At 49.7% G+C, this 18,155-nt stretch overlaps 2 protein-coding genes across 5 annotated transcripts in view; one reads left to right on the top strand and one right to left on the bottom strand.

Annotated features, from left to right (window-relative positions):
* Positions 1-7,779, top strand: part of DCAF4 (DDB1 and CUL4 associated factor 4) — a 34,063-nt gene extending 26,284 nt beyond the window's left edge. Inside the window, exons 10-14 of one of the 2 annotated variants that reach the window (XM_060175494.1) lie at positions 1,373-1,471; positions 1,600-1,697; positions 3,510-3,683; positions 4,413-4,527; positions 7,379-7,779. In XM_060175494.1, coding sequence (XP_060031477.1) covers positions 1,373-1,471; positions 1,600-1,697; positions 3,510-3,683; positions 4,413-4,527; positions 7,379-7,572 — 680 coding nt within the window. In that variant the 3' untranslated portion in view covers positions 7,573-7,779. Of the gene's footprint in view, positions 1-1,369; positions 1,472-1,599; positions 1,698-3,509; positions 3,684-4,412; positions 4,528-7,378 lie in introns of both variants that reach the window. The other variant, XM_007521751.3, reaches the window with a different exon arrangement.
* Positions 7,780-12,108: 4,329 nt separating this feature from the next.
* Positions 12,109-18,155, bottom strand: part of ZFYVE1 (zinc finger FYVE-type containing 1) — a 65,895-nt gene continuing 59,848 nt past the window's right edge. For 2 of the 3 annotated variants that reach the window (XM_007521749.3, XM_007521750.3), the window contains 2 exons: positions 17,556-17,669; positions 12,109-13,717 (listed from right to left, as the gene is read on the bottom strand). In XM_007521749.3, coding sequence (XP_007521811.1) covers positions 13,485-13,717; positions 17,556-17,669 — 347 coding nt within the window. In that variant the 3' untranslated portion in view covers positions 12,109-13,484. The remainder of the gene's footprint in view (positions 13,718-17,555; positions 17,670-18,155) is intronic. The other variant, XM_060175507.1, reaches the window with a different exon arrangement.

Here is an 18,155-nt window from a genome sequence, read left to right as displayed (position 1 = left end):
CCCACCCCCACCCCCTCTACACCACGTGGAAGTGCTGCAGCACTGGGGGAAGCTGTGGAACCGTCTCTCTCTCCCGGTCTCTCTCCTCTTAAACCGCAGTGGGTTAAGCACACGTGGTACAAAGCACAAGGACCGGCGTAAGGATCCTGGTTCGAGCCCCCGGCTCCCCACCTGCGCAGGGGGGGGGCAGCTTCTCGGTGTGAAGCAGGTCTGCAGGTGTCTGTCTTTCTCTCCCCCTCTGCCTTCCCCTCCTCTCTCCATTTCTCTCTGTCCTATCCAACAACAACAACTAGAAAAACAATAAAACAAGGGCAACAAAAGGGGAAGTAAATACATAAAATATTAAAGAAAAAGAAACAGAGGCCCAAGGGCCTGGGTCCAAGTCCTGGGTTAAATAATCATCTTATGACTTGTGCTTTTAAGAGAGAGAAGAGGGGGAAATGGCCACCAGGAGCACTGGATTTGTTGTGCAGTCACTGAGGCCCAGTGATAACCCTGGTGGCAGTAAAACAAAGTAATAATAACAGGAGGCCGGGAGGTGGTGCACCTGGTTAAATGCATATATTACCAAGTACAGGGATCCAGGTTCAAGCCCCCACTCCCCACCTGCAGGCAGGACACTTCATGAGCAATTTAGTGATCTGGGAGGTGGCGCAGTGGAAAAAGCACTGGACTCTCAAGCATGAGGTCCTGAGTTCAATCCCCAGCAGCACATGTGCCCGAGTGATGTCTGATTCTTTCTCTCTCTCCTATCTTTCTCATGAATAAATTTTTTAAAAAACATCTTTTAAAAAAATTTAAAAAGTAGTAACAAAAAAGAAACAGACCCACTTATTAATGAGAAAGAGGGAGAGAGGATGAGCTGAGCGCCACTCTGGAACTGGGGGAAAAACTCAGACTCCAAGGCTTTATCCACTGTGCCAACTCCGGGGCCCCCTAATTTTGTTGTTTAAGACATTTTATTATTTTATATAAGCATGAGAGAGAAGCCAGAGCACCCTCAGACCTACAAGTCCTGTGCTTTACCAACAGAGTGATTTCCCAAACCACACATTGTACCTTTCACAGAATAACCAAAGGATCTGGCTTCAAACCCTCATCCCCACTGCACTGAAGTTTCACAAGTGAAGCAGTGCTGCAAGTCTCTCTCTCTGTCTGTCTCTGTCTCCGTCTCCCTTTCTCTTTAACCCGCTTTCCTCTGTCCTGTCAAGTAAAAAAAAAAAGAAAGACCTGAATGGGGTCATGATTACAAAGCCTCTAAGCTGTCTCTGGAGACTTCTCAGGAAATATGGTCCCTGATCTGGCGGCATCAAGGGGAGAACTTGGTCCTCACAAAGCAGCCCTGCCTGATGCCCACTGTCGCCCTCAGCAGGAAGAGACCTGCCTGACATGCTCTGCAGTTTCCGGATCCCAGGAGCCTGGTCCTGTGCCTGGTCCCTGAACAGCCAGGCTAATAACTGCTTCAGTACAGGTGAGTTGTGGTGGTCTCACGGGTCCCCAGGGGAATGAACCTGATGGACTTTAACCACCAAGCCCCTCACCTACCCCTTGTAACAGTCCCCAGAGTACAAGTGACATTTCTCTATCTGCCCCGATCAGGCTTGTCTCGGCGGGTCCTGGTGACCAATGTGGTGACAGGACACCGGCAGTCATTTGGCTCCAGTAGCGATGTCTTGACCCAGAAGTTTGCTCACACGGTTGGTTGGATGGAGGTGGTACCCATGAAAAGTTCCCCCAAGGGAGAGCCCTTGCCAAACTGAAGTCAGGACTGCCCTGTGTGGCAGCCACTCCTCCCTCCTGGAGGGCGGGGGAGGGGGGGGAACGTTGGAAAGGATCAGTGGGCTACTTTGTGAATATGTAAAGAGAGTGAATATCAGCCAATCCAGAAAGGTCTGACTAAGCTGGCTTTAAAATACTTCCTGGGGGAGTTGGGTGGTAGCACAGCGGGTTAAGCGCATGTGGTGCAAAGTGCAGGGACTGGTGTAAGGATCCTGGTTCGAGCCCCCGGCTTCCCACCTGCAGGGGAGTCGCTTCACAGGCGGTGAAGCAGGTCTACAGGTGTCAATCTTTCTCTCCCTCTCTGTCTTCCCTCCTCTCTCCATTTCTCTCTGTCCTGTCCAACAGCAGTAACAACAAGGGCAACAAAATGGAAAATATGGCCTCCAGCAGCAGTGGATTCATAGTGCAGGCACCAAGTCCCAGCAAAACCCTGGAGACAGAAAAAAAAAAAAAACTCCCTGTTTAAATGGCCTGTCAGCAACTTTTAGTGAGCAGAACAGAGTTTCCGACTAGCACTTAACGGTTCCATACACTGTTTTCAACTTCACATTTTGCAAATTTAAAAATAAACATGTTTTTAAAAATTAAAATAAAAATTGTTAAAAAATAAAAATAACTGGGTGGTAGCACACCCACTCAAGTGCACGTATCACCAAGCACAAGGACCCAGGTTTGAGCCCCTGCTCCCCACCTGTAGGGAGGTTGCTTCACAAGCAGTGAAGCAGGTCTGCAGGTGTCTTTCTAGCTCCGTCTCCATCTTCCCTCCACTCTCTCAATTTCTCTCTGTCCTATCAAATATAATAGAAAATAACATTTGAAAAAAAAGGAAAAAATGGCTGCTGGGAATGGTCGATTCGTAGTGCCAGCACCAAGCCCCAGTAAGAAATAAATAGGTGGATAAACATGTTAGAGGGCCAGATGGTTGTGCAGGCAACAGCGCACACAGCATGCATGCGGGCCACGTTCTAGCCCCAGCTCCCACGTGCGAGGGGAAGCTTCCCGAGTCAAAGAGCAGTGCTGCAGGTGCATCTCTCCCTCTCCCCCCTTCTCCCTCTATGAAAAACCACAAAGAACGGGGTAAAATGGCCCCCAGGAACAGTGCCAGCAGGCACTGACCCCCAGTGATAACCCTAGTGGCCAAAAAGCAAATCAGAACAGAGCAGGCGCTGGCTCCCAACTGAGCACAGGACCTGGATTCAATCTCCCTGGTCCCCACCTGCAGGGCAGAGCTTCACAGGCAGTAAAGCAGTGTTTCAGCTGTCTTTTTTTTTTCTTTCTCCCTCCCCCTCTCAGTTTCTCTCTGTCCTATCAAATTAAATAAATACATTACAAAAAGAAAGAAATGAGGAAATACCATCTTCGTTTCAAGGTGTCTAAGGAGTCTGCTAGCCCGCTTTTGGCAGGAAGCAGAATCGATTCCAGCATCTCCAGCCAGCTTCCTAGAAGCCCGTGTCTTACCTGAATTTCTCGTCTCTCCTATGCCAGCTTGTCATGGAGATCCTTGGGTACTGCCACTTGGGCTTCTGCGTTGAGGTCTCAGAGACAGACATTGGGGCACATGGGGTCCAGGTGTTGCACCATCTCCCCATTCAGCTCCACTGAAGCCCAAAGCCTGGGCAACCCAGGCCCACCCACAACCCTGACCCAGGAGAGACGGAAGGGGAAAGGTGTGTGCCGGGGAACGGCCGCACTCCCTAGAGGCTAATGCCGAGTGGTCTCTCTTCCTGCAGGCTCCTTTGCTGTTCAACGGCTGTCGTTCCGGAGAGATCTTTGTCATTGATCTTCGCTCTCGAAATAAGGGCAAGGGCTGCAGGGCCGCCCGCCTGTTCCATGACTCTGCAGTGACCTCTGTCCAGATCCTCCAAGAGGAGCAGTGCCTCATGGCCTCCGACATGGCTGGAGCGGTAGGTTAACACTAACCTCCAAGCAGTGCGGCTGGTAGCCAGCATTCCTCCAGGGGCGCGGGGCCCCCGCAGAAGAGAACCTTTACAGAAAGCTGCGCAGTAGGGCACCTGGTAGTGCACACGTGTGACAGCACACAAGGACCCCTGTTCAAACCCCCAGTCCCCACCTGCAGAGGGGAAGCTTTTGTGAGCGGTAAAACAGTTCTGCAGGTGTCTCTCTGCCTGTGTCTGCACCTCCCCTCTCGATTTCTCTCTCCCTCTGTCCAGTAATAAATGGCATAGGGTTGAGCTCACACATTACCATGTACAGAGACCTGAATTCTAACACCCAATCTCCACCAGCAGAGGTGAAGCCGTGCTACAAATCTCTCTCTCTCTCTCCTTCTCTACCTCTCCATTCCCCCTCAATGTCTCTCTGTCCTATCAAATAAATAAATAAATGAAGTGTAAAATAAACAGCAGCCAGAGAAGGGCAGCTGGGAGCCAGACACTGAGCTGTGCAGGGAGGCTGCTTGTGACCGACTGGGAGGTGATTGGGCCGAGACGCACCTGAGACCAGCTCTGGGGCTTCTGATGGACTCTGGAACTAAGGAGCTCGAGGTCTAGATTCTCCTGACCTGAAGAGGTGTCCTTGGCGATGCCTCACCCCACTTGGTGTCTGCATCCAGGACTTACCAGCGTACCTGCTGCATCCCCCCCCACAAAGGCCCTGTGTGCTTCTCCACGCAGATCAAGCTATGGGACCTGAGGACCACGAAGTGCCTAAGGCAGTACGAAGGTCATGTGAACGAGTATGCCATCCTGCCGCTGCATGTGCATGAGGACGAGGGCCTCGTCGTGGCAGGTACCCAGGGCGTGGGGGGGGGGGGTCCTGAGCTGTCAGCTCTGGTGCCAGGAGGCCCCTGGCTCTGTAAGCGGCACAGAAGTGACTCCCAAGCAGGCCTGGGCAAAGGGGCAGATAGGCTGTTGGGGCGGGAGAGGTAATGGGCATAGAGTCGACGTCCAGCATTTGGGTGACCCACTGTCCCCACATAAGTGGACTTCTGAAATAGACAAGTTAGAAACAATAGAACCAAGTGGTGGGCCAGTGAAATAGCTCGCTGGGATAGTGTGTGCTGTTTGCAATGTGTGTGACCCAGTTTCAAGCCAAGCCCCCACCCCACTGAAGAAAGCTTTGGTGCTGTGGTCACTTCCACCCCCACCTCCCTCTCCTCTCTCTATAAAAATTAAAAATCAGGAGTCCGGCGGTAGTGCAGCGGGTTAAGTGCACGTGGTGCAAAGCACAAGGAGCAGCATAAGGATCCCAGTTTGAGCCCCCGGCTCCCCACCTGCAGGGGAGTCGCTTCACAGGCGGTGAAGCAGGTCTGCGGGTGTCTCTTTCTCTCCCTCTCTCTGTCTCCCTCCTCTGTCCATTTCTGTCCTATCCAACAATAAGACATCAATAACAATAATAATAATAAACACAACAAAAATAAAAGGGGGGCAACAAAAGGGAAAAATATAGCTGCCAGGAGCAGTGGATTCGTGGTGCAGGCACCGAGCCCAGCAATAACCCTGGAGGCCAAGAAAATAACATTTAAAATTGGGGGTCTAGTGGTAGAGCACCTAGTTAAACACATGTAAGTTAAACACACGTGCAAGAACCCCAGGTTCCAACCCTCACTCCCACTTGCAGGAGTCTTATCTCTCTCTCTCCCTCTCCTCCTCCCCCTCCTCTCTCAGTTTCTCTCTGTCCTGTCCAATAACAGAAAGAAGACAAAAGTGGCTGCAGGGAGCAGTGCGTCCATAGCACAGGCACCACGCCCAGCGATCAGCCTTACAGGAACTGATTGACTGATTGATTGATTAAGACATAACAGCTTGGGGGCCTGGATTGCGGAGATTGGGGGTTCAGGTTGATTGACTAGGTCAGTACTCAGCATGAGCCTTACCTTGTGTAGCTGTCCCGTCTACAAACTTGAACTTCCTGTGATTCGTACTCACACTGCCTTCAGAGGATACAGAGGAACTAAAGTCCTTGTAAAGGGACTGAGTCCTGTTCCTTTCAGTACCATCGCTGTGCAAATGCGATTTGTAAGTTGAGAGCAAACCACCTGGCCATAAAATGCCTTGAAAGGAATTCAAGTTGCCACCTGGTTGTATTGAGGGGATCTGGAACACCCTGATAACATGAGAGACTGGCAGTTTGACAAGTGAAATAGCAGGTACTTGGCAAAAGGAGTATGTTCTCGGTTGTGAATCTCCAGTGCTGCTAATATTCCTACAGAAAACACTTATTTTCCTGCATTTTTTTTTTTTACTAAGAAGCATCACTTGAGGGCTAGTGAAATAGCTCACTTGGATAGTGTATGCTTTGCGACGTACACTACCCAGGTTGGCTTCAAGCCCGGCCACACTACAGGCAGCTCTGCTACTGTAGGTCATCTTTCCTCTTTTCTTCCTTTTTGCCTCCAGGGTTATTGCTGGACTACAAATCCACTGTTCCCTGGAGGTCATTTTCTTCCATTTTGTTGCCCCTGTTGTTGTCGTTGCTATTGTTGCCATTGATACTGTTGTCGGACAGGACAGAGAGAAATGGAGAGAGGAGGGGAAGACAGAGGGGGAGAGAAAGACAGACACCTGCAGACCTGCTTCACCACCTGTGAAGCGACTCCCCTGCAGGTGGGGAACTGGGGGCTCGAACCGGGATCCTAACGCCGGTCCTGGCACTTTGTGCCGCGTGTGCTTAACCCGCTGCGCCACCGCCCAAGTCCCGTTTTCTAATTTTTATTAGAACAAAAAGAAATTGAGAGAGTATGGGGAAATAGAGGGAGAGAAAGACATCTTCAAGTGGGGAGCAGGGGCTTGAACCCACGTCCTTGCACTTGGTAATATGTGTACTCAACTGGGAACGTAGCGCTACCTCCCAGCCCCAATAAAAAATGTTTTTTTAAAAAATGTATATTCAAAAAAATGTACATTTAAATTTTTTAAAAAAAATTGGTCCGGGCGGTGGCACAGTAGATAAAGCATTGGACTCTCAGTCATGAGGTCCTAAGTTCAACACCCGGCAGCACACATACCAGAGTGATGTCTACTTCTTCCTCTCTCTCTTCCTATCCCTCTCATTAATAAATAAATAAAATATATTTTTAAATGTACACTATTGTTTTTTTTTGCTTTTTAAAGATTTTATTTATTCATGAGAAAGATAGGAAGAGAGAACTAGACATCACTCTGGTATATGTGCTGCCAGGGATTGAACACGGGACCTCATGCTTGAGAATCCAATGCTTTATCCATTGTGCCACCTTCTGGACCACAAATGTCCATTATTGTTATCATGCAGTGCAATCTGGGTTCAGGTCCCTGACCCCCACCTGCAAGAATGGAGCCTTCATGACTGGAGAGCAGTACTGTAAATGCCTTTCCTTTCTTCCTTTCTTCCTTCTTCTTTTGTGTGTGTGTGTGTGTGTGTGTCTCCTATCAAAACAGGAAGAAAAAAAATTGACCCACAGGAATGCTGGGGTTATGTAGGCCCAAAGTCCCAGAGATAATCCTGGTGGGAAAGGAACGGAAGGAGGAAGGAAGGAATCCATTTTTGCTTTTTGGACTGAGATGGGAACCCCTTTCCGCCCTCAGAAGTCACCGGAAGCCATGTAAGTTCTCCTCTGTATTCTCTGGCTGACCTGCTCTGTGTCTTTCCTCTCTCCTAGTGGGCCAGGACTGCTACACAAGAATCTGGAGTCTCCATGATGCCCAGCTGCTCAGAACCATCCCTTCCCCACACCCCACCTCCAAGGCTGACATTCCCAGTGTGGCCTTCTCCTCTCAGCTGGGGGGCTCTTGTGGAGCCCCTGGGCTGCTCATGGCCGTCCAGCAGGACCTCTATTGTTTCTCTTACAACTGATTTTGCAGACTGAAGGGATGTGGATTCCACAAGCAAGTGAGGACGTTTGAACAGATGCTGCCCGTTCACAGGTGCCATTCATCAGGCTGCGGGAAGAAGGTGCTATGTCTCGTGAGGACACACTTCAGAAAAGTTATTTCCGTTAATCTGTGGGCTCAAGAGAGCTCATTAAAATTACCTCTGTCTACTTTTTATCATGTCTAATTCCTTAGAATAGTTCCCCTCATGCACTTAAAAAAAAAAAAAACAGTTTTCTAAGAGCTGAAGGTTGACAATAACTAAATCAAAGCCTTTCCTTTCACCGAAACTCTGCAATAAGAAGAAAAAACTGTTAGGGTGATCAGTGGCTACCCCACTTAAGACATACATCTGTGGGACTCGGCCGGTAGCGCAGTGGGTAAAACGCACATGGCACGAAGTGCAAGGACCAGCGTTAAGTATCCAGGTTTGAGCCCCCGGCTCCCCACCCTGCAGGGGAGTTGCTTCACAAGCAGTGAAGCAGGTTTGTAGGTGTCTATCTTTCTCTCCCCCTCTGTCTTCCCCATCTCTCTCCATTTCTCTCTGTCCCAACCCAACAACGATGACAACAACAATAATAACTACAACAATAAAAAAAACAAGGGCAACAAAAGGGAAAATAAAAAAATATATAAAAAATAAAGCTTTTAAAAAAAAAGACACATTTGTCTAAAAAAACAATGACATTCCAGAAAAAGTAAAGGGGAGAGAGAGGGGAATCTTTTCTGGGTCTACTGTAAGAATTTTTAAATAAATATTGTATTTATTTAACACAAAATAGCAACAGAGACAGAATCAGAGCATCACTCCTGCCCATGGGGTGCCAGGGATCAAATTCAACACTCTACTCACTGTACCACCTCCTGGGCCTCTAATGGAAAATTTAAAGCTTGAGGTGGTGGCCACCTGCAGGGGGTCCACTTCACAAGCCATGAAGCAGGTCTGCAGGTGTCTTGTCTTTCTATCTCCCTCTTTATCTCCCCCTCCCCTCTCAATTTCTCTCTGTTCTGTCCTATAAAATGGACAAAATGGCCACCAGGATTCATAGTGCCAGCACCGAGCCCCCGTGATAACCCTGGAGACAAAAATAAAGCTTGAGGTCAGACTCAATAAACTAGCTTTCTCAAGTAAACTCCCTCTAACAGTGGCAGCTCTGTGGGGGAGCTTCTTCTATGACTCATCTGCAGTGGAAGGAAGGGTGGACTTTTCTAGAGAGAGGTTCTCATTGGCCAGGCCTGGCAGGCCTTTGCTGAGGCATCTTCCAGGATGTTAATAACAGCAGCACCTGTTTCTATCATAGGGATTCCACAGTCAGGTTGACATGTACCCACCTCAAAAGAAAATGTCTTTGAGGGGGCCAGGCAGTTGCGCAGCGGGCTAAGCACACATGGCGCAAAGTTCAAGGACCAGTGTAAGGATCCCGATTCAAGCCCCCAGCTCCCCACCTGCAGGGGGGTCGCTTCATAAGGGATGAAGTAGGTCTGTAGGTGTCTGTCTTTCTCTCTTCCTCTCTGTCTTCCCCTTCTCTCTCGATTTCTCTCTGTTCTATCCAACAGCACTGACAACAATAACAATAAATACAACAGCAAGGGCAACAAAAATGGGGGGGGGGGAAAGGCCTCTAGGAGCAGTGGATTCAGTAGTACAGACACTTAGCCCCAACAATAACCCTGGAGGCAAAAAAAAAAAATGGAATCTAGGAGAAGCCCTATGAGAGCTGCTTACACAAATGTGCTATAGAGCTTACCTCTCTGCCAAACAATACACCAGAAGAATGCCCTGTAGTGGCCGCTGCTTCCGTTAATGACTTAGAAGGTGGGGAGCTGGGGCTACTATAGCAACAGGCTGGCTGCCCGCCTACTCAGTCTTGGAGGAGGATGGAAAGGCAAAGGGTCCAGCGGTCCAGCTGTTAGGGCTTTGTGGAGAGCTTCTGTCTGACACTCCAGAGCCACTCTGTGCCCTTCCCCGACTGCTCTGGCGTCCGCAGGAGCCAGTGGGCTGCCAGGCCCCAGACGGGCTCAGTCAGTAGGACAGACCAGTGGGAAAGCAGAAGGTGAGAGAAATGAGGGGGGATTTGGTGGTTCCCTGGCTCCCCTCCTCTCTCCATTGGTCCCTTCCAATCTATGGCTGGACAGTAGCGCACTGGGTTAAGCGCACATAGTGCAAAGAGCAAGGACCTCCGGGAGTCCTGGGTTTGTTGTGCAGACACTGAGCCTCAGCGATAATCCTGGTAGCAAAATAAAAACAAAATGTTAAGTGTGTAAAGTATTTTTAATAAATAATAATACTCTATAATAAGACTTTGCTGTACTTTATAGTGAAGTATTAGATACAGAAATCCCGTGATATCTATCACCACAAAGATTTTAGGTCTTTTATTCATTTACTTTTATGCCACCAAGGATTTTCACTGAGGCTTCCTACTTGCATGATTCCACAACTCTAAATGGACTGTTAAAAAAGTAAAAACACGAAGCACAAGGACCGGCATAAGGATCCCGGTTCAATCCCCCAGCTCCCCACCTGCAGGGGAGTGGCTTCACAGGTGGTGAATCAGGTCTGCAGGTGTCTTTCTCTCCCCCTCTCTGTCTTCTCTATTTCTCTCTGTCCTATCCAACAACAATGACATCAATAACTACAACAATAAAACAAGGGCAACAAAAGGGAATAAATAATTTTTTTTTTTAAAGTTAAAAGATAGTGGTCCGGGAGGTGGTGCAGTGATAAAGCACTGGACTCTCAAGCATGAGGTCCTGAGTTCGATCCCTGGCAGCACATGTACCAGAGTGATGTCTGGTTCTTTCTCTGATCTTTCTCATTAATAAATAAATTCTTTAAAAGTAATCTTAAAAAAAAAAAAAAGTTAAAAGATGGGTGGAGGGAGTGAGAGAGAAACAGCCATGTGATTCCAGGGACTGAGGTAGGAGCTTCCTGCGTGAGAATCCACAAGGCAGCTTCATCTGAATACAGATTGCCGCTGTGAAGACATTCATTGCAGACGCACAGCTCCCAGGCAGCCAGAACTGAGATGGTAGCTGAGGAATCCACTAGGCCCTCAATTGCAATGTCTTCTAGAAACGAGGGAATTGCCTAGGGTTGGGGATGGGACAGAGCCTTGGTGAGGGATGCACGCCAGAGGTAAGGACTTAGTTCTCATCAGTAAAGGGGGCAGTTAAAAGTGGAGCAGTGGATGGAGCCATTCAGTATACTAAGCTCATGCTGATGGACTCCACCAAACATACAGGCTATTATTGTCTATAGACAAGTCCAGGGGACTGGGCCCTGGCACACCGGTTAAGTGCACATAGTATTAAGTGCAAGGACCTATGGAAGGGTCTGGGTTCAAGCCCCCTGCTCCTCAACTGCAGTGAGGACACTTCAAAAGTGGTGGAGCACATCTGCAGATGGCTGTCTTTCTCCCTCTCTATCTTCCCCTTCCCTCTCAATTCCTCTGTCCTATCCAATAAAATGGAAAAAATGGGGGGGCAGGTGGTGGCGCACCTGGTTGAATGCACGTTACAATGTACAAGGGCCTGGGTTCAAGCCCCCAGTCCCCACCTGCAGGGGGAAAGCTTTGCTAGTGGTTAAACAGTGCTGCGGGTGTCTCTCTGTCTCTCCCTCTCTATCCTTTCATTCTTGATTTCTGGCTGTCTATGCACGAAATAAAGAATAAAAATCATAAAATAAAATAAAGAAATGGTCGCTAGGAGTAGTGGGTTCATAGTGCTGGCACCTAGCTGCATCAATAACCCTAGAGGCCAAAAAAAAAAAAAAAGAGAAAAATTCAAAGAAGGGCCAAAAATTCACAAGGGCCAAAAGCCAGAGCTCAATAGTGCTCTGGTTTCCCATTCTATCTCACACACACAAAAAAATTAAACTGTCTGTTGGGTTTATATATACAATCTAGTTGTTGGCACCTAGGTACCAACACCTGGGACAGGTGTCTGCAAGATAGCCTCTCCCCCAACCTAGGTCCTTTCCCATCATGCACCAGGAACCCAGAGGCCTCTATCCCATCCTTTTCCCTCCTTCCCAGAGTCCTCTGCTTTGGTGCAATATGTCACACCCAGTCCATTTTTTTTTATTTCCTTTTTGTTGCCCTTGTTTTTGTTGTTGTAGTTATTACTGTTGATGTCATCATTGTTGGATAGGACAGAGAGAAATCGAGAGAGGAGGGTAAGACAGAGAGGGGGAGAGAAAGACACCTGCAGACCTGCTTCACTGCCTGTGAAGCAACTCCCCTGCAGGTGGGGAGCTGGGGGCTCGACTTGGATTCTTACGCCGGTCCTTGCGCTTTGCAGCACGTGCACTTAACCTCCTGCACTACCGCCCAATTCCCTTTTTATTTAAGTTGGTACTACAGTGATAACCTGAGGACTTACCAGGTGAAATATCACCCTAGAGATACACCTCTCACTTGGTTTCTACTCTGAAAACCACCGCTACTTCCCCGTTCACCAGTCAACTGTGTACCCTTTTTCTACTTAAGACGAAGGAAAGAGTCAGCAGAGTCCAGACTCAGCAGGAAGATTCCTTTATAATGGCAGATTTGATCATACACAGTTCTAGCCAGGGCTCCTCACTGGGCCCCCGGAGGCAGGAAGGAGTAGGTCTGAGGAGGACCAATGCTTTCTGAGGTTCACGTCACACCCACAGGAACATCCACCCACCAGCTCAGCCAAGAACTATGTCGCTTTTAACTCTTGACGTTCAGTCGCTGCAGATAAAATCCACAAGGACAGGATTTCAGCACAAGTCTCTTTTCCAGTCATGAGAGAAAGGGCTGTCCAAGCTCCTGGTGTGAGATTAAGTCCGCTCAACATTTCTTGCAAGGACAGGAGAGATAGAGTTTTTTTGTTTTCTCAGTGATCTGTTGAAATAATTATATACTTAAAAAAAAAAAAAAACTAACAGTCCATTCTGTGCTCTTTTTTTCCCTGGAAGATTTCTCATGATCACCCCTCCAGTAGCTAGAGGGGTTGTGTGTCTGGGAACAAAGGATTAAGACACTTTAAAATAAGCAGTAAAATTCCTAGTGCAACACACAGAAGCAGATGGTGGGCTTGGGGGGCTGGAGTGGGAGCAGGGGTACAGCCTCAGGAGAGCCAAGCGGCTGCAGACAGAAGCCATCAAGCAGGGGAGGTTGCTGGGGAAGAGCCCTGTCCCACCCAGGCTCCCCCGGGATCAAGGAACACCGCCCAGCCTGCACTCCAACTTCTCTGGGACGAGGATCCCCTCTGGACCTCCACCCGCTCCGGTGATCTGCACACTGAGCTGGGTGGTCTTTGAATGAAACAGACCTCGGCCAAGAACTGGGGTTCCACTTCCAAGGGCCAGGGTACCATCTCTGGAGGCTATGTTTTGAGCCAGGGGCACCCCGGCCACTTACATCCCCAGCAGCTGGGAGGCATAGGGGGCGGAAAGGTGAGGAAAGGAGGGGCTTCAAGAGCTGGGGGAGAAGCAGCAAGAGTAAGACCGATGCAGTCTTGGACCTGGCTTGGTTTTGTGGGGAAGACCTGCTGCCACTGCCACCTTAGTCCTGTGCTGGGGACAGACTGTGCCAAGTCTTTGTGGCTGGCGGTGGCTTGAATACACCCAAGTCCCTTCCACAGGCATATGGGTGTCTGCCTATATTTACTGTTTGAAGTGGCAGATGCAGTGGGTGCAGGTTTTCTTCCCCAGCCCCCCCACACACTGAGGGGCTCTCAGCTCGGGGTCTGCAGCCATCTGCCCCACCCCCCACCCCACCCCCACCCCCACTGAGTGGCCCCAGGACGAGCTGAGAGGACACACACCAGGTCGGTGATGGGGGAGGAGGGCCAACCTCAGTAAGACTTCCGTTTCTAACCCTGAGAACCTAAGGAATTGTGAAGGACTCGGAGAGGGAGCTGGGATTAAAGGTCACCAGGCTTTTTATTGCAGTTAAAGCAGACTCGGACGGGGTGGTCCCAGCCTCGAGAGGGGACGGCCCGGCGGTCGTGGGAGCACTCGTCACAGAAGCCCTGTCCGCAGGCCCGGCAGTGGTGCTTGGAGAGCTTGATGCTGAACTCCTTGCGGCAGTTGTGGCAGTGCAGGATCTCGTGGTCGGGCACCCAGTAGGCTGGCCTGGCCGCGTCCTTCACCAGACCTGTGGCGGGAAAGGGACCACGTGGGAGGGACACACGAGACCCGACGCACAGAGTGCCACCAGGCCAGAGGGCAGTCTTGGACTTCACCGGCCATCCTCCTGCACACACGCACCTACACAGCTTTTATCTGTTTTGTTTTTTGAAGATTTATTTTTTCGGCAGCAGAGTAGTGGTGCACTCAGCTTAAGGCACATAGTATGAAGTGTAAGGACCCACACAAGGGTCCAGGTTCAAGCCCCTGGCTTCCCACCTGCAGGGGGGACACTTCTTAAGCAGTGAAGCACATCTGCAGGTGTCTTTCTCCCTATCTCCCCCTCCTCTTTCAATTGCTTTGTCCCATCCAAATATATATATTCTCCTTTCTTCTTTTCCTATAGCACTTCTCAGCTCTGCCTTATGGTGTTGCTGGGGACTGAATGTGAGAGCTCAATCTCAGGCCTAAAAGTCGTTTGTATAACCACAACATTGTCTCCTAAGCCCTAATTTTAAATATATATTTTATTAATGAAGGTGGGATGATGAGAGAGGATAAGAGCATCACTCTGGCATCTGCAGTACTGGGAATCAAACTTGGGATGTCACGCTTGAAAGTCCAATGCCTTATCCATGATGTCATCTATCTGACCACGACTTGTTGGTATTTTATTTTTTTTATAGTTATTTATTTTTCCTTTAGTTGCCCTTGTTTAACGTTGTTGTGGTTATTTGATGTCATCGTTGCTGGATAGGACAAAGAGAAATGGGGGGGAGACAGAGAGGGGGAGAGAAAGACAGACACCTGCAGACCTGCTTCACCGCCTGTGAAGTGACTCCCCTGCAGGTGGGGAACTGGGGGCTCAAACCCGGATCCTTACGCCGGGCCTTGCGCTTCGTGCCACGTGCGCTTAACCCGCTGCGCCACCGCCCGACTCCCTGGTATTTTATTTTGTGAGCCAGGAAGGGGATTGGTAGAGACCAGAGCAGCAGCTGGTAGACATGATGTCAGGACGGTCACATGCTTATCATTCAAGGAGTCTACCGCTGTGCCATGCTCCTGTGAAGCTGCTGGGAAGTTTCTAGAAGATAAAGATCCCTGGCCTTCATCCCAGCACCTAGATCAGAACCTCTGGGCCTGAGGTCTTGGCACTGGTTATCTGTGGGGCTGTCCAAGTGACCCTACAGTCAAGTGGCAGTAAGAACCATTGCTGTGGATCTGGGAAGGAGAGCATAATAGCTAAAGATACTTCCATGCCTGTGGTCCAGGAGGTGGCACAGTGGATAAAGCATCGGACTCTCAAGCATGAGGTCCTGAGTTCAATCCCCTGCAGCAAATGTACCAGGGTGATGCCTGGTTCTTTCTCTCTCCTCCTATGTTTCTCATTAATAAATAAAATCTTTTTTTTTTAAAAAAAAAGATACTTTCATGCCTGAGACCCCAAAGGTCCCAGGTTCAATCCCTGGCACCATAAGAAAAAGCTGAGTAGGGAGTTGGGCAGTAGCACAGCGGGTTAAGCGCACGTGGTGCAAAACACAAGGACCGGCATAAGGATCCCGGTTCAAGCCCCCAGCTCCCCACCTGCAGGGGAGTCGCTTCACAGGCAGTGAAGCAGGTCTGCAGGTGTCCATCTTTCTCTCCCCCTCTCTATCTTCCCCTCCTCTCTCCATTTCTCTCTGTCCTATCCAACAACAACGACATCAATAACAACAACAATAATAATCACAACAATAAAACAAGGGCAACAGAAGGGAATGAATGAATGAATGAATGAATGAGTAGTGATCTGAAGAAAAATCAAGCAAGCAAACAAAACTACGCACACACAACCCAAAACAGCATTGCTGGAGGGGTAGCACTGAGGTTATGCAAAAGACAACTTTTGTGCCTGAGGCACCAAAATCCCATGTTCTGTCCTAGGCACAAATCAACTGTGGTGACAGAAAGAAATGCAGACTGACGGTCTGCGTCCTCAGACCTGAGTTAGCGACCAGCTTCAGGGTCGGCACAGGTACTTACCTTCTCAGGACCGTGGCTTATTTATCAATCCACCCTCAAGAGCAGTTGTGGGAGTCACAAGGAAACACAGCCGGCACTCTGGCCTGGCACCCTACACCCAGCAAGTGCTCAGCAGTGAGCACTGGATAAGCACAGCTGGCAGGCTCTCGGTGCCAACATCAGCCACTGCCCCTCCCAGTCCCCCTGGGCCTGTGCAACCTGAGCATCAAGCTCACGCAAATCCACCTGCCACACACCCTTGAGGAGAAAGCCCGTCACCTGCTCATCTTGGGAGCCGCAATATCTAATCCGAGTAGCTCCCATCAGCACCCCACAGAAGACCGTGGGCTCTCCCTGCAAGGGGGCCAGGCTGACACAGGCCCAGCCGGCCACACTGAAGCTCACGACATTCTAGTTGGTTTCCTCCCTTTCCTTCTTCCCGTCTAGCTACAAGGACCCCTCACAACTAGGGCTGACTTGCTCCCTTCAATCCTGAATGAACCATAGTTTGGTTATCATGGACACTGAAGACAGCCGCAAATTCTGTAACGTGCCTCTCATCTCTGATACTCCTACACCCTGAGGAGACAGCTCAGCGTGAGAGCACAAGACCTGCACGCATGAGGTCCCAGAGGGATCAATTCCCAGCACTGCCATAGGCCACAACTGAGCAGTGCTCTGATCTCTGTCTCTCTGTCTCTCTCCCTCTCCTTCACACACACACACACACACACACACACACACACACACACACACACACACACACACACACACTGGACTGTCAGAATAGTCATGATGCAGACTTTTCCAACAACCCAATAAAAAGCACTTGAGCAGTCTCTGTGACCACAGTGCAGAAGGCTGCTAGTTGCCTTAAGAGCCAGGTCTTTAGAGACCGTCAGCTTCTACATCTCTCTCAACACACTGGTCCATGGAGCCCTATGCCACCATGTAACCGTAGGTGAAACCAGCCACTTGGAGAGGTCTGCAGAACCTCCAGAGAGGGGCTCCACTGAAGCCAGTCTTCCCAGCACCCCTGCTGACATTCTGGCACGTACGTGAGGCTCACACTGTCCCTCAAGACCAGTCCTCCCACTCTGCTGGAGTAGCAGGCAGTAACTCCAGGCAATGCCACTTGGAGCAAAATAATTATCTCTGCTGACTCCAAGTTATAAGTCAGGGAGGTAGGGGGGGACTGAAGTCGATGTCATCAGGTAGCTTGTTAGCACTCTCTACCAGAAGAAGCAGTACAGTTCTTTAGTAGACAGCGTAAGAGGATAGCCTCCAAGTTAAAGCACAGTATCACTAAGCCGGTGAGATAGCTGGCTTGAATAATAAGCTGCTTTGTTATGTGCATGACACAGGTTCAAGCCTAGCCTCCACCACATTAAACGAAGCTTTGCTACTATCTCTGTCTTAAAAAGAAATCCAACGGGAGTCAGGCGGTAGCGCACATGGCACAAAGCGCAAGGACTGGCATAAGGATCCCAGTTCGAGCCCCTGGCTCCCCACCTGCAGGGGAGTCGCTTCACAGGCGGTGAAGCAGGTCTGCAGGTGTCTGTCTTTCTCTCCCCCTTTGTCTTCCCCTCCTCTCTCCATTTCTCTTTGTCCTATCCAACAACAACATCAATAATAACTACAACAATAAAACAAGGACAACAAAAGGGAATAAAATATAAAAAAATAAATAAAAATAATAAAATAAAATGAAATCCAACAGAATCACAAAGGTATTCAGCAGAAGCAGCTGACTCCTTCCTGCCCAACTCCAGCTAGGTCAGTTAGTGTTTGACAAAATGACAGCCCAGCAGGCCCTGGACTCCCCATCCCTCGTTCAGTGCGCCCAAGAGAACCGCCAGGCCCACCTAGTGGTATGTCAATGGCTGTCACCACGGCTCCCAGCGTGTTCTGCACGGCCTCGCCCACCTTCCGAGCAATCAGCGTCCCGCCTTCCTCTTCGGCCTGTGTCTCGGCTACATCTGTAGTCGATAGTAAAGAGTCAGCACCTCTTCGTCCATTCCCTAATGGATGACTTTGGGGCGAAACTGAACGTCTCCTGATTCCCCTCCAGGGTCCCACTGCTGAGCTGAGCTGAGCTGAGCTCATGAGGGTCTGGGCTGCTGGTTTGGCTGAGCTCAGCCCCCGAAACCCTGAAACTGGGTGACAGCTGGACACGTTGGTTCTAAGGCCGTCTACAGGGGTACTAGGTGTACGACCCAGAATCTTCTCCAGGGAGAAGAACCCTTCTAAGTTGTGTATGATAAATGTGGAGGCAGGGCACTCCAGGGTCACTTAAGAAGACGACAGGCCAAGATGATCAGTGGGGGGCAGGGTGGGGGAGTGTGCTTTAAGAAAACAGATGTTTTTAGGACCCGGTTAGGATACGTGAGGATCCAGTTCTAAACATCCAGTGCCAAGGGAGGGAGTGCCTCTCTCTACCACTGGTAGCTGCTAGCCCCCACGTT

Source organism: Erinaceus europaeus, chromosome 16, assembly GCF_950295315.1.
Source record: "Erinaceus europaeus chromosome 16, mEriEur2.1, whole genome shotgun sequence".
Classification (NCBI taxonomy): Eukaryota; Metazoa; Chordata; class Mammalia; order Eulipotyphla; family Erinaceidae; genus Erinaceus; species Erinaceus europaeus.
Note: the sequence above shows the minus strand (reverse complement) of the source record. Positions and strands in the feature narration are given on the sequence as shown.